This window comes from Thamnophis elegans, chromosome 9 (genome assembly GCF_009769535.1).
Source record: "Thamnophis elegans isolate rThaEle1 chromosome 9, rThaEle1.pri, whole genome shotgun sequence".
In the NCBI taxonomy this organism is placed as follows: domain Eukaryota; kingdom Metazoa; phylum Chordata; class Lepidosauria; order Squamata; family Colubridae; genus Thamnophis; species Thamnophis elegans.
In genome coordinates this window covers 17,737,261-17,753,766 of record NC_045549.1, presented here as the reverse complement: position 1 = coordinate 17,753,766, position 16,506 = coordinate 17,737,261, and the positions used below count along the sequence as shown (strand labels likewise).

The window sequence follows — 16,506 nt, the reverse complement described above, 5'->3', positions numbered from 1 at the left end:
GGGGTCAGAACACTACCCTATCTTGCACAGTTGATAAATCTCTTTGCAGTGCAGAGATTAAGACATTGGAGGAGTACCGAGAAGTTGCAATTTCCAGTAGACCCTCAATCACCATCAGTTCAGGATAGTCATTTTCTCACAATCCAAGCTACCATATATGATTGCTATGGAGGACAAAAAAAGGGGGGGAAATGCAATGCATGAGCACCCTAAGATCCCAAAAGAAGACAGATAGATGACAGATAGATAGAGAGCAATAGCACTTAGACTTATATACCGATTCACAATGCTTTAAAGCCCTCTCTAACTGATTTACATAGTCAGGCTATTGTCCCCAACAATCTGGATTTTAATTTGTCCCCAACCTCAGAAGAATGAAAGGCTGAGTCAACCTTGAGCCTGGTGAGATTTGAACTGCCAAACTGCAGGCAGCTGGCAGTCAGCAGAATTAGCTGCAGTACTGCATTCTAACCATTGTGTCATGGTGGCTCATAGATAGATAGATAGATAGATAGATAGATAGATAGATAGATAGATAGATAGATAGATAGATAGATGATAGAAAAATCTACATAATTTTTCAGACTTGTGAAAGTGCAGGTGATCCTCAAACAATATATTATGGATATATTTAATATATTATTATCACATTGGCTGTCACGGCAGGTGTCTACATCTATCCAACTTGGTTATCTCAGAAATAATTGTCTACTACTTAGTTGGAGAGTCATCAAACTCCTGAGGCTGAAGAGAAGGTTAGTATATAAATAACTGGAAATGCAAATGGTTAAGCATTTGTATATTATTACGAAGAAAAAAAAATACAGGTGTATGAATTCCTTAGGTGAAGGTTTACTTCACATTATTTTATTGTACAGATAGTCCTTGACTTAAAACCACAATTAAGCCCAAATGTTCTCTTGCAAAGTGAGACAGTTGTTAAGTAAGTTTTGCCCCATCTTGCAACCTTTCTTGCCACAATTGTTAAGTGGATCATTGCAGCTGTTAAGTTAGTGATACGGTTGTTAAGTGAATCTGGCTTCCCCATTGACTTTGCTTGTTAGATGGTCGCAAAAGGTGATCACACGACCCTGGGAAACTGCAACCATCATAAATATGAGTCAGTTGCCCAGTGAATTTTGATCACATGACCCCGGGGATGCTGCAATGGTCATAGTGTGACAAACAGCGATAAGCCACTTTTTTCAGTGCCTTTGTAACTTTGGACAGTCACTAAACAAACTGTTGTAAGTCAAGGACTACACTTTCTAATACTATTGCATGTTGATACTGTTTTTACATGTGAAACTGGGGTGGGTTGCTGCCTGCTCGGCTGTCGGTTTGCCGCACAAATTTTTTTGCATGTGTGCACGCTTCGCTCGAGCACACACCAAATACGCGCCCTGCACGCATGCGCATTTGCATCTAAAATGTCTGTGCATTGGCAAAACAGTTAAAAAGGAAAAAAATACATTTCTGCAATGAAAATTGTTCTGCGCATGCGCAGAACAGAAAATCAAGATGGCGCCGCTGTAGGAGAACCGGTTCGGGAGCATGGAAGACCTGGGTCGCTACTGGTTCCAGTGACCCAGGCCGCTAAGTTACGACCTATTCATCCAAACCAGTCTGAACCGGTAGGAACCCACCCCTGATGTGAAATGTCAGTGTCCAATTAGCGCCTATTGAACAAGAAAAACATACTTTCAGTGCATGCGAGAAAGTGAGCAAAGTACTTCTGAATCGTTCCCATAATATTTTAGGATTTTATGAAAGCTTCTCAGGGCCACGTAATCTCTATTCACTTATTCCACACTGCTCTTCAATTTACTGGGGACTTGCAAGAATATATTAATAGCAGTTTTATGATCCTCAGAAGTCTGATATTTGTACATGGCAAATAATAAATAACAGAAGAAACAGTAGTAGAAAAGAATTCCATTCTCTTCCAGTTTATTAACAGGCATATAAAATTATGTATTAGTGGGGTGCTTTTCAAATTGTCTCTGAAAATAGAACTGCATCTTTAATTCTCTTTTCTACTTTCATTCGCTCACTTGAACCCCAACCTTAACCAGCGTTCTTTGAATGATGTCGCCGGTAAAATGGAAAAATTCTCACTCATCGAAGAGCTGGCCAATTAAGAGATAAATAAGAGCTATGGTAACCTTTTAAAGTTTTCTCCATGGACACTGAAATGCAGAAGAAGAAACAAACGAGATGCAAATATTTCCTCATATTTTCCAAATCCTTAAATTAATTGAGCCTTTATACAGAGTGAGGCAAATGTCTGGGGAGATGGATGGGAGGACCCAGGAAACTAAGCGTATGCGCGCAATGGAACCCGGAAGAGCAGCTGGGATGGCGTGCATGCCCACAGAGAGAGCTCTGCATGCCACCTCTGGCATGCAGGCCATAGGTTCGCCATCACGGCCCTACACCACCATCGTTAAGCGAATCGCTGCAGTTGATAAGTTAGTAACATGGTTGTAAAGTGAAATTGGATCCCTGTATTGGTATTGCTTGTCAAAAGCCTGCAAAAGGTGACCTTGGAGCACAGCAATGGTTGCCAGGCATCTGAGTTTTGATCACATGATCATGGGGATGCTTCAAAGCTCATAAGTGTGAAAAATGGTCATCAGTCAATTTTTTTCAGTGCTTCTGTAACGTTGACCAGTTACTCAATGAACTGATTACAGGAATACCTGTAATCAGTTCTGCTTCCAGATAATCAGTCAAGAGAATTTAAACCCGGACTCAACTGCTTGAGTACCAGTGGAGTGAAGCAACCAGTACGCCCCAGTACGGGCAAACCAGTACGCCCCGGTACAGGCAAGCCTGCTGGGAGCACCAGGTACCGTTCCGGTACAGTGATCAGGAGGGCCCACCAGTCCTCCTTACCTGTATTTGAGCCGATTGGGGCTTACGCTCATGGAGCATATGGCGTCTGCGTGATGCTCCGCCAAGCAGCTGGAGCATTGCGGGTGGTAAGTACGCATGTGTGTGCTGTGCGAGTGCTGTGCACATGCATGAGGTAGATGCCCGGCCCCTTTGCACTGTACTGGTTGCACCGGGATCCGGAACCCACCACTGTTGGATACCCAATATTTCTTCGTTTCCTATGCAATTGTGGTTAAAAAAAAATATTGCTAGTGCACTTCTCTTCCCATTTTTTGCTAGATGTTATAGGCATCTGCCTGGCCATGTACAAAATCTGTCTATTTGTTGTGGTATTGGAAGGCTACCATGGCAGCATATCCCTGCAGCTGCTGACACGAAGATTGGATTCATTAATAAGGTTGTCTATATTCTCCCCTGGTGTAGTTAGTTTTTGGGATTTGACAAGCAAAGAGCTTCAAGAACGTGAAGTTGAAAAATTGGAAAGCACAGCGAATCAACAGCGAGAAGAAACAGAAGGACAATGGATTTCCCAGAAGCAAAAAAAAAAAAAAAGTCCTTAGGTATGCTAGGAATATTTACTATAAGAGGTTGCAAAAATCTGCATGAACACTAGATGGTGGCAAAGTCTTCCTTGCATGGGGTTTATTATTATTATTTTTTGCCTCCCGGATTTGATATGCCAACATTTTGTTCTGGTTTCAGATAAGTCAAAAATAATAACAATCCAATTTAGCCTTCAAAAGTAACAATGTCCTGGGGTAGGTAGGTTTAGAACAAACAGGGAACAGCACAAGAAGTCTGCATGTTTTGAATTGCTTGCAAATCCAGCTCTTTTCTATATGTGGAATGGTAAGTATTGGGCATCATCTGGTACCCTGCCAAAGACAGTAACCTGAATCATCTTTTAATGACCCATAATCACTTGTGGGGTGGAGTCTGGTCAACTGAATGGAGCTGAGTGCTTACTGGCCGGCTGCACTTCCCATTGCCAATGCGGAGTTATATTCAGCAGATAAATTCTCATCATGCCCAGAGATCCTCTACCTAGGATCGAACTCACAGCCTCCTGATTGTGATGTGAGAGAGCCACCTCTGGTCCACCACACCACTCAAAGGCAGATCAAACTAGCTGCAGCTCACAGATAATGGCTGCAGTCCATAGCTGACAATATAAATGCAGTGTTCAGATTCTTGAGATGAACTCTCATTACATGTGTGGTATTCTGCCTAATGGGTCACAAGTTCTTTAGGATTAATGTAAGCAGATGTTTCATTCTCCATTGTTTTGCTGATGAAGACGTCACTCTCCTTTTCCTTAAATGTAAAATAAACAAATGTATTCTATTTACTGCCTCAGAATTCACATACAATGTGTGGCCTCCAGCTTTAAAATGTAGGTACTCTTACACACTCACTCACACACACACACAAAATACATAGGGGTGAGTTGTGGATGTGATCTATAGAAATGAGACAGAAGAGGAAGATTGATACTTAGATTCTACCAACTCTTTTGTACTGAACAAAGTGAAATAAAGGTTGGATGTAATAATGGTCTCTGCAAGAGACAGAAAGGAAATTGAGAGCAAAATGACATTCGGTCCCAATCAGGCTGATGGAACCACATGAGATCACTGCTGATGGATATCTATACTTTCTAATATCCCTTTCAAGCCCTGCAGCCTATCTCCAAATCCTTCTATGACCATCCTCTGTTGTTATGGTGGTCTGAAGGAACGAATGAAGAATGCTATCTGTGCATGTCCAATGAATGAGGGTTATCCTAGTTGCCTAGCTAAAGTAAGAGGCACCTATAACAAGTCATAGCCATACAGGAAGATGATCAAGGTGGATGACTCTAAAAAGGCATGATTTCATACTCTGTTGGCAGTGATAAACCACCTTTGTATTTTAGTAAGAAAACAACCACTTCTTTTTCTGCCATATTCATCATCGGACATTGGCGATCATGTTGGCAATCCTATTGTCAGCCTCTGCTTTGCTGCTGCTTCGGCTGCCATTGAAACGGGGAGGGGGGGCATGGTATTTGGGAGGGGACTACTAATTGTGCTGGAGGAAGATTCTGGAGTTTCTGCTGCCTGTCTTACTGCGTATGCGGAGGAGGTTTCCTGCCAAGGCCAATGGCACCGAAATTCCATTTGGTGATGCCTTTCGAAGTTATCTTGCACCTGACACTTGGGAGAATTATGATTGGACTGTGACTGGGATGCCAAGGGGTGGGGAATGGATTATTTTATATATCATTTGCTTTTGCGCCTAAATAATCAGTCTTCGCTTTGCTACGCTTCTGTTCATTTATAATTAGTAAAAGTACACTTGATTTCTATCAATGGAGTCTCGTGGTTTTCTTTCCTGATTATCCAATGAAGGAGTGCTGACACCTATTTTTATCAACAGCTGCATGAAAAAGTGCTGTTGAGTTTTGGCCAAACCAGTCCCTTAGATTTTGAAGCCATGATGTTCTTCTTCTGCCTGGACTTCGTTTGCCTTCTAACTTTCCCTGGAGGATTAAGTGAAGTATGGCGTATTTTTCTAGATGTTGCATCACATGTCCAAAATATTCTAACTTTCGAAGAAAGCTACACGGATAGATAATATAAAGCAATTGATGACATGGTACTGGATAATGGGCCTCTCATGTCAGATGGCATTCAACATACTATGAAGGAAGAGTTAAGAATTTTTTTGAAATACTAATGTTGTTTGGGGTGCAGCTAGATTGGAGACTTCCAAATGTTAATTGCTGATGTCCTTAAGCAGGAAAGGAAACTTGCAGACAAAAGATCTTACTATTTGTGACATAAAAATAAAAGATGGTTCAGTGTTATTTTCATAATCGGGAACCAAGAATAAAATAGTGCTCAGATACAATGCAATAATGACTAAATAATATCAATTATACTTTGTGGATAGTCCCATAATATGGTAGTTATAAAACAAAATTGATGACTTTATAGCCAAGTTCAATCTGACCAATGCAGGCAAGTTAGGCTGCTTGTAACTGGAGATTGAAATGCCAAAGTTGTAAATAATAAGGAAGATTTCATGATATAGGAAAGAGAAATTAAGGCGGACACTCATTTATCAGTTTCTGTCAATCCAATGATTCCCCCCCCCCATTGCTAAACACAGTCTTCAAATAGCCTTTCCTAAAGACTGCAGAGTTTACATTGTTGCCACAAACACCTATTTCTTTTTAATATTAATGGCTTTCTCGATTATAAGCATTCATCATCATAATTGCTCTTGTTCCTCGCCCTATTGTAAAACCAGTTAAAAAATCTGGCACTTAACTTTACAGGAAGGGGTCTAACCTGCACTGGATGATCCAAATCATTATTTTTCTAGACATCCTTAATAGCGCTCAAAGGGTTTAGGAAAACAAGAATTCCAGAATATCCCATTCTACCCATGTGAATCCTATACACTGGGTAGGAAGCCCCATCTGGTTGGATCATAGCGAAACACACTATCTCCACATATTGTTACATACTGTAGTCTGTCTTTATTATTTAGCTATATGCTGAACATAGACCAAGAGAAGCTAGGATGTGGTTTTCATACTGGGAAAAAGGAACATCAATAGCCTATACTACGCGATGGCATTATTTTGATAACTAAAAAAATGCAAATGATCTGCAAGCTCTAGTAAGGAAAATCAACGAGCACAAAATGGCTGCCATTTTAAGTGTTGCACTACTCTATGCTACATATTTATTTTCTAAGAATAGCATCCAAGTTTCATGCGGGGTCCAGAAGCATTATCAGAAGTAAAAATTACGACAAAGTCTGGCACTTTTTTCTTTTTTAACATGCTAGCTTTCTGTTAATTTGTAAAACCAAAAATATCTTAAAATAAAATCATGACGTGGGTCTTGGAATTTGATGGGCACTGTTTGTTGACAGGTTTGGGTCATGGACATATATGGTCCTGTGTAAAATTGGGTATGTGATATGTCACTGGGACATTTAGCTTTAAGCAAGTGCAGCTCAAGATTGTTAGGATGTAGTTTCTTTTCCAACTTTGTTAACATTTCATACTTTGAATTCCAGACGGAAAGTACTGGTAGTGGTACTGTGTGTGTGTTTGTGTTTGTTTGTTTGTGTGTGTGTGTGTGTGTGTATGTATGTATATATATATATGTGTGTGTGTGTGTGTGTGTGTGTGTGTGTGTTGCATTTGTGCTGATAAATAAATAAAGGGAGACTAGTATAGATCTATTTCAAGCTATTTAGCTCTCATCAGCTAGCCATACCCTTACTGGGAATCGAAGCTGATGAGAGCTAAATAGCTTGAAATAGATCTATACTAGTCTCCCTTTATTTATTTATCAGCACAAATGCAACACAAATGTAACAAAGGCAACAGTAAAAATTATGGCTTTCTGTCATGATGGTCTCTTGTGATGAGCCGATAGACAGAGAAAGGAAGCAGTATGCTTCCTCCCATATTTGGGCATACCAGGGGTTGTGACAGAATATATATATACACGTGTACATACACATACATATATACATATATGTAATTAGTGTCAAACTAAAGGAGGAGAGCCTGTGGCTTAGTGGTTAACACATTTGCCTAATATGTAATACAGCCCAGGTTCGAATCCCAGTAAGGGTATGGCTAGCTGATGAGAGCTAAATAGCTTGAAATAGATCTATACTAGTCTCCCTTTATTTATTTATCAGCACAAATACAACACACACACACACACACATCTGTATATTTCTCTTCATGTCTCCATCTTTCTTATCTGTCTGTTTGTTTTTCTATCTATCCATGTCCGTCCGTCCATCCATCCATCCATCCATCCATCCATCCATCCATCCATCCATCCATATATCTTATCATCTATGCCTTAATCACTTGACCGATCTGGCATTGTATAAGCAAACAGTAGGATTTAATAATTCTAGAAATGTTTACCAGAGTATGTCTGACAGGTGGATCATATTTTTTTTTACCTATTGCTTGCTTTGAGAAACACATTGTTGAAAATTATACCAGTTTTTCCAAACCAGATTTATGGGAGATAATATAACTTTCCAAATTTTAAGAGCCTGGCTTTAGTGGCTAGAAATATTGGAACTTGTAGTCTGACAATACTTGGAGAGTATGTGGTAGAGAAAGACTGTTTGGCATATAATGAGTCAATTATGAGGGAGAGAAATCTGTGAGAAAGAAAAGGAGAAAAAGCATGTCCATTAAAGAAAGGAGGAGTAAGAGTAGGAAAGAATAATGCACTTGCTCAGGTGGGCAATATGTATATTCCATGTTTGCTACTAAGCTAGCTGTATATCATGATCCTGAAGAAATACAAGAAGCAAGCATGTACAGATGCTCAGAATGTGCTTCCATGTTATTCATTAAACTGTGCACAGAGGCAGAAGATGCAAAGGGGTCCCTTTAGAGAAAAGTTAATGGCAAACACCAGCTCAGTGAATTATTCTGATCTCTTTAAGACTTTCCAAATGAGTCACAAAACCCTTCCGGCATTTCTCTTCTCTTCCCCCAATCGAACAGTTAGGCTAATTTGTATTAGGCTTAATGTGTTTCTTACCCTGAAATGCCAACGGTTTGTAAAATCCACCTCGAAATTTGTCCAAGCAAAGTATTTCCCCGTGTAATTTGTTTTATTAATGATTACCTCCAGTTTCACATCTCTTTCTATTATCTTAATGGAATTTACAAATGGCCTAATGAAGTTTAAGTAATCTTCAAACAAAAAGATGCTGCTGTTCTCCCTTGGAGAAGAAAGTAAACCATAACCTCTCTAGCTGGGATAGTATATGAACATAAAGACATCCCCAAATTAAATTAAGATAATGATGCTGGATAAAATGGCATTTTAGCTCCAGAGTTATCTGATCCTATTAAAATTAAGGCTGCAATCCCATACTCAGTCACCCAATCTTATTTCTGCCAAGTGCTGTAAGTAGAGTCTGCAAACAATAAAACATTTAAAGCCCAACAGAAGGCAAATTAATTCTTTTGGGTAGTTTATGAATTAAAACTGTGTGAGCAACATTGTGGGAAGAAAATATTTCATTGCCATTTTGCCCATTCCATTAAATACATTTTTGCAAATTATAATTCATTAATTTCTGTTTTTGGAATTTGCCATATGTGGTAAGAGCTGTTAGGAATATAATCTAACGGTTGGGTTGGCAATATATGAACCATGTAACAATGTTGTACCCGTTTCTTTAAAGCATACTGTAAAATGTGATTGGTTGCTATTTTTCTCAATCGGCCATAAGAGGGAGCCAGAACGACTGTTAGATCTCTGTTCGTTAGATGCTGGGCTGATCTGATATGAGTGCCGTGAGCTATTGTAAGTTTTGCAACTGCTAGCAAACTTTGTGTACTGAACTGATTATATGATACTGGACTATGTTATTTGGATTATCCCTTAACTGAAAGACCTTGATGACTGACTGTCTTATCTGTGTATAACTTGGACTGTTTGATGGACTCTGATACCTCTATTTCCACGAAAGTAGAAGCCTACTCACAACACTTCTCTGAACGTACTTGCTCTCCCAACGGGGAGCTTACCTAACACTGGTTATGGGCCCAGAGTGTACTAGACATAGCTAAAGGAGAGTTGGTGTTGATATGCAATACTACATACAGACAGCTGTTTATTTAGTGATTGTACTATTCTGGAGAAGATGGCGGTGGCGGAGCAATGGTTAGAATGCAATATTTCAGGTTAACTCTGCCAATAGCCAGGTGTTTGAGCCTGACCGGTTTAAAGTTGATTCAGCCTTCCATCCTTCTTGGTAAAATGAGGACCCAGATTGTTGAGAGAAATAGGCTGATATTGTCAACTGCTCAGAAAATGCTGTAAATATACAACCATGGGGTGATTCATACGTCTAAGTGCTATTGCTATCTGTGTTGTCAAAAACAGGCACTGTTTGATCCAAGGTCATTGTGGGAAAATGCTTTTAACCTTCTCATGTCTCCTAGGAGGCTCTATGAACCTGCAGTAACATAACAAAATGTGACATGACATAGCGAGACATGACGTGACATGACATAAAATATGCAGGGGTGGGCTTCAAAATTTTTAGCAAGGGGTTCTCTGCTTGGTTGCTGAGTGGGCGTGGCCTAGTCAGTCTCCTGCACCATAGCGGGGGCGTTTTTGCCTCCCGGGCTTCGGGGGCTTTTTTTGAGCCTCCAGGAGGGCGAAAATGGCCTCCCCAGGCTCCGGAGGCCAGAAATCTGGAGGCCTGGAGGCCCATTTCCTGCCTTCTTGAACTTCCGGTAGGCCCATTTTTGCCCTCCGAATTGAACAGAATCTTAGCTAGAGGTCCTCCTGAATCCCTGCGAACCCCCACCAGCCCACCCTTGAAAATATGTTGCTGTAAAATTTCAGGTGCCCATCACTGATCTAGCTCCACGTTCCTGTCTGTCTGCTTTCTTTAGTTTGGTTTGCTTCCTTTTTGGATATTCTCATCCAGATTTTGTGTTACCTTGACCCTTCTTGAATTCCTCAGCCATTCAACCTTCAGCTTTTGAATTTAACTTCCACCCATGTCAGAAAGAAAGATCCCTTTCTTAGTCTAAGTTTTCTCCACAATTCAAGATCCTATGTCAGTGATGGCAAACCTTCTTGTAAAGGCATGCCAAAATTGTGCGCTTGCATGCCTTCCCACTTCCACAATTCAATGCGTCCCACCCACCTGCGAATGCGTGCGGCCCCCACCCCGCCCATGTGCACACAACACCCCCCTCTCAGGGGGGAGTTTTCACCCACCCCAAGCTCCAGAGGCTTTCCTGAAGCTTGGGGAGGGCGAAATCAGCCTCCCCCCCGGAAACCGATCATTTCTGAACTTCTGGTTGGGCTGTTGGGTCCATTTTTTGCCCTCCCCAGGCTTCAGGAAAGCCTCTGCAGCCTGTGGAGGGCAAAAAATGGTCCTTCCAGGCAAACCGGAAGTTCATTTCCAAACTTCTGGTTTGCCCATTGGGCCCGTTTTTCGCCATCCACAGGCTTTGAAGGCTTTCCTGAAGCCTGGGGAGGGTGAAAACGCCCTCCTCCCGCCCTCCAGAAGACTGAAAATCAGCTGGCCAGCACACATATCATGCTGGAGTTGACATAGGGCAACACTTCACGTGCCCTCACATATGGCTCCACATGCCACAGGTGGCACGCATGCCAATAGTTTGCCATCACCGTCCTATGTCATGGCCACATAGGGATGCCCAATATTAGAAGGTGATGGACTCCCAGTATTCCCCAGTATTTCGTATCAAAGAAAGAACGTCTTTCCTCCTCTTATCCCAAGCAAGAGGGGAGGCATGACTCACGGATGCATTTTAAACAGATCTCCTTCACACGGAAGAATTTGAAGTATTGGAGTGAATGTTTGCTAATTCCACTGAGGGGGAAAAAATTATTTTTGCTGCTATTTAGAATTCAGAGGCAGCGATTCAGCTTCCCTCATCAGAGAGGCAAAGGATGATTTGAAAAACCCACATGAGAGCAGTCATGGGAAACTGTGCCAAGGGAGCTATGAAAACCCTCTCTCACATGAATGCTTCCCATTGATGCATCTGCTTGCTAAAAACTGCTTTCCACTTTAAAATCAGCAACATTCGTACCGGCCCTTTCTGCAACTATGGCCCCCCTGGTCTCTCAAGGCTCAGTTTTCAATACTGATCATCTAATTATTTTCTCATTATGTTAATAACTCTCATCTTCAGTCTCTTCTAGTGCTAGAGTTCTCTCAAACATCTGCTCATCTAGGGATTCATCCCAATATTGAGTAAGCCACTACACTAATGTACCTGGATGCAAATCCATTTTTTTTCCAGATGAAAATATGCATCCTACATCGATCTCCAAATGTATAGAAATAGTACATGTGCATTTTATGAAGAGTGCATTCATGGCGAAATTATAGGAAAAAATATGAATGGTGAATGGAAATCCATGATGCATGTCCTTTGACTATAAAAATGCTATATGCTTTGAAGATGCTACTTATCCATATACTTGCACAGTAATATATACCATATGTAAATATTCCAATGGAATTCTCTTTAATTTTTCACCCTCTAGCATCTATCAATATTTGTGCATTTGGCTAGAGCAGGGGTGTCAAACTCATGGCATCAGGTTGTTGTCATGTGAAGTATTGTGACCCCCCCCTTGCTAAACTGGGGGTAGGCATGGCCAGCACTTGATGCATCCAGCCCACGGGCTACGAGTTTGACACCAATGGGCTAGGCTATTTGCCACTAAAAAGCTAATTTTAGATCAGATAAAATTGTGAATATGTACAGCCTGAATTATAATAAGAAAACTCTAGTATAGATCACTGCATTTTTCTTCAATAAATACAGTTCAGCTAGACATGAAGAAGAAAGGACCAATGTAGGGAGGGGACACACACACACACACACACACAGAGAGAGAGAGAGAGACAGAGAGAGAGAGAGACAGAGAGAGAGAGAGAGACAGAGAGAGAGAGAGACAACAGGGGGAGGGGGAAATAGCTAGATGGGGTTTTGTAGCCAATAAATAGCTAGATGGGGTTTTGTAGCAAATAAAATTTTCCTTTGGGAACCAAGGACATTTTCACAGGTGGCTGGCAAGAGGAGGAGTGAAGTAACCAAGCAACAGGCCAGCACCTTGATTGGACAGCATGACCAGTGACTTGGGGGAAAGGGGAAACTTTTATCTTTTAATTAGTTGAAAGCCGCAGTTCTGTTCTACTTTCCAAGGGGGCAATACTTGGAACACTTGACTAATGTAATGTAATGTAATGTAATGTAATGTAATGTAATGTAATGTAATGTAATGTAATACAATACAATATAAACAGGTAAGAACATGATCTTGCTTTCTGTATATTTTTGCAGATATAAATCACATGAAAACAAAGGGCTGTTAAACAGGCCAAAAGTGATAAACTTAATAAATATGGCTCAGCTGCAGGACAAGAAATACCTTTTGCTGTTTTTTTAATCCACTTCTGCAGACAACAATGTTAATAAAGTCATATAAAATACTTCCTTGCTTAACAGAATAGTCTGAAAAAACCCTAAACATTCAACACAATAACAAGACCTATAAAGCCACCCTGTGCTATGCAGTGACTTGTAACACGGACTACAATCTTAATATGATAAAAAATGATGGCTGCTCAGCACGAGATCTCACGCTGAAGTGCTGTTGCAGAATATATGCTAATATTATAATATATTCATATTTCTAAGGGCAGTTTGGAAAGAGACATGAGACAATGCAAAATTTGTCCAAGAGCATGATTTACACCTCTACGGGAGATAAAGCTATGGTTTGAACTTCCAGATGTTCAGGTTTCGTTCTGCTGTTTTTGTGCCAACTCATCCTTCCAATTTGCTGTTGTTTATTTATTGCAAGTAAGAACCATACAAAAGCAATACACAAAAGGACTAAGCATAACCATATATACACTGTCCCAATTAAAATGATAAGAATATTTATGATGTAAATTTAGAAAATATAAGCAACGCAACAAGAATTAATTACGTAGTTCCATATTCCCTAGTTTTGAAAGGACTGTTCTCCAGATTACAGTCTTCTGTTATATATGTCACTTTACGGTAGAATCTGACTAATGTTCCATAGATCAGTCCTGCAATCCAAACTCACTAGAAATTAGTCTCTTACATGTTTTTCTAGTACTCCCGAAAATTAGCAACAGACATGATGCCATCTTTATTGATATCCTCTGTGGTTATAGATGTGTTGGCTTCCAGTAATACAACAGTAGCACTAACTATTTTGACAGCACAATATCAACCATATACAGTATTAGAATAATAGAGTAGAGTAGAGTAGAGTAGAGTAGAGTAGAGTAGAGTAGAGTAGCAGAGTTGGAAGGGACTTTGGAGGTCTTCTAGTCCAACTCCCTGCTCTAAATTCTAAAGCAAGGTCTATAAATTCAATTTATGCAACTGTATAAAGTCTTTGTACAGATTGCAGAGAAGTAATAAACTATATTTTGTCCCTTCACATACAGTATTATGCCAATACATAGACAGTTTTTTTATACACAGAAACCTACATTCATTCCTGAAGAAACCTCTAAAACCTATATTTACAATCGATATGCCCTCTTTTGCAATCATCCTATATAAACACTAGCCCTTGATATAACTTTTTTCTTTCTCTTTTCCAGAAAGCATATTTACATGATTTTATAATTTTGAACCATTTTTTAAAATAGAACTGGGACCCGCCCGAGATCTCTCTCTCTCCTCCTCCCTCCCCCCTTCCCTCTCTCCCTCCCCCCTCTCTCCCCCTCCCTCCCTCCCTCTCATTGCTGATATCCACAGTTACAATATTGAGATCTGGATGAGGCAAGATCCATCTTTCAAAGTTTCCTATGTTGGTGCCATAAATCATACAGTAAGGCAATTAGTCAAATTATTTGAGCACTCATAAGACCTTCAGTATTTGCAGAGTATGGTCCAAAAAAGAAAGATGCCTTTCATGATGGTACAATCAAAACTCTGCCTCTTTTTAAAAAAATCTAACCTCACAATCCAGTGTTCTTAACCTTTTCTTCACCACAAACTCTCTTTAAATTCCTTTTGTAGCTGGGGCTCATGGCCAGGGAACCCCCCAAGACTTAACATAAGATTTAAATCATAACATTTCTTCAAGCTTTTTCCGACCCTCTGCGATGACATGGTGGCCCCCCAAGGTCTGTGGACCACAGGTTGTCATAATCTTCTCTACTGCAACAGCTGTCCCTTTACTATGCGCTCCAGCTCTTTATCATTATCTTCCGAGCACATTCAAGCATTCTTTTTTAATTTTAGCAAAAATATTGACAATACCCATCCTTACCCCCCAATCAAAATCAGCACAATTCTGTGGAACTGCTTTATGGTCAACTACAATATAAACTATCCTCAGCTTTATGGTTCTTATGGGTGCATTGTAATTATGTCCCGGTGCATTCATGTATAAATAAGGTGATATATTTTCTGCATAAGCAAAACCAAAAGTCTCAAGACAACTTTGGTATTCTTCTAACCACATTACCTTTGTGAGAAGACGTCTCTGTAGGGGCTTCCATGTTGAAGAGCAATTCCGTATCCTCGATCTGCAATAGTATTTCCAACGGTGTAGAAGGAACAATCTGGATCATTTAGAGCAACGTATTCCAAAACGGCGGCATCCCAAACAAAGGCGTAATTTCCATATTTGACCTGAAACCAGAAAAGAAAACATATGACCCAATTTTGCTTTGAATGTTTTTGGGGAAAAAACCACCACCTAGTTATGAACAGAAGCAGTAATACCCTTTATGGGCTATTTGAAAGAATGGGAAGGTTTATAGCAGGAGTCCCTAAACTTGGCAACTTTAAGACTTGTGGACTTCAACTCCCAGAATTCTCCAGCCTGCTATGCAAGTCTGAAGATCTCTGGTTTACAGCAGCCATATCTCAGCCATAAACCTGTTTCATTTATAGGCCACCTTGTTTCATTAAACCTAAGTGGCCAACTGTAAAGGAAGAGTTAAACTAGCACAATTCATGCAATGATAAGTGCTCTATGGGGAATTGTCCTTGATACTGATTCAGAAGTTACATTTAATGCCGAATACAATGGCCAGGTTATTAACTGGCCTGTCAACTATATTAAAATATACACACGAGTTGCCTCTTTGCGATTAAACCAGGTTCAAAGTCCAAGGTACTATTAGACAAAGTTCTAAACAACTCAATTACATCAGCCCCCCCAAGCTGTTACAATCTTCACGGAGGCTACTACTTGGGATGATCATTGCAAATGTTAATGGAAGTGGCACCAATTCTGTCAACTATATTCTCTCTGCTAGTCCTAATGGTTGTTTCAGGGTTCCAAGTAACACCCCCAACGAAAGAAGACTCTGAGGCTTGAAGTTCCTCAAAGTTCTATTTTATTAGAGATGTCATATTGGCACATCTGGGAAAACCCGAATTTGAAAGCTTCCAGGTTTTCCCCACCCAAGTGAAAGTCCAAGCCCCTGCCCAGCACCCACATGTCCATCACATGGTCCAATCAGACACCATCCCAACTGGAGATGCCTCCCAGTCATACCCCTTCAGGTCAGTGGTGAAATTCAATTTTTTTTTATTACTGGTTCTGTGGGTGTGGCTTGGTGGGCGTGGCAGGGGAAGGATACTGCAAAATCTCCACTTCTACCCCACTCTGGGGTGGCATTTGCCAGTTCTCCAAACTGCTCAAAATTTCTGCTACTGGTTCTCTGAACTACTCAAAATTTCTGCTACTGGTTCTCTGAACTACTCAAAATTTCTGCTACTGGTTCTCCAAACTACTTAAAACATCCGCTACCAGTTCTCCAGAACCTGTCAGAACCTGCTGGATTTCACCCCTGCTCCAGGTGCAAGGCAAGATGCCCTTGGCTCTCTGAGAAAGGGACGTTATAATGACTATATAACTCCCATACTCCATATAATTCCCCCTCCCATTTTCCCACAGCATTAAATGTGGCAGGCCAGAAGTCCCAATGCAAAAGATGGCTTACAGGTCTGACAGGTTGTATGTCTAAGCAAGTTTTCATGACTTCCTTTTA

At 40.6% G+C, this 16,506-nt stretch overlaps 1 protein-coding gene across 1 annotated transcript in view; it reads right to left on the bottom strand.

The window, feature by feature from the left end:
* The window catches only part of GRID2 (glutamate ionotropic receptor delta type subunit 2), a 1,047,867-nt gene that overhangs the window by 104,255 nt on the left and 927,106 nt on the right, over window positions 1-16,506 (bottom strand). Inside the window, 1 exon segment of the mRNA XM_032224334.1 lies at window positions 14,970-15,136. Coding sequence (XP_032080225.1) covers window positions 14,970-15,136 — 167 coding nt within the window.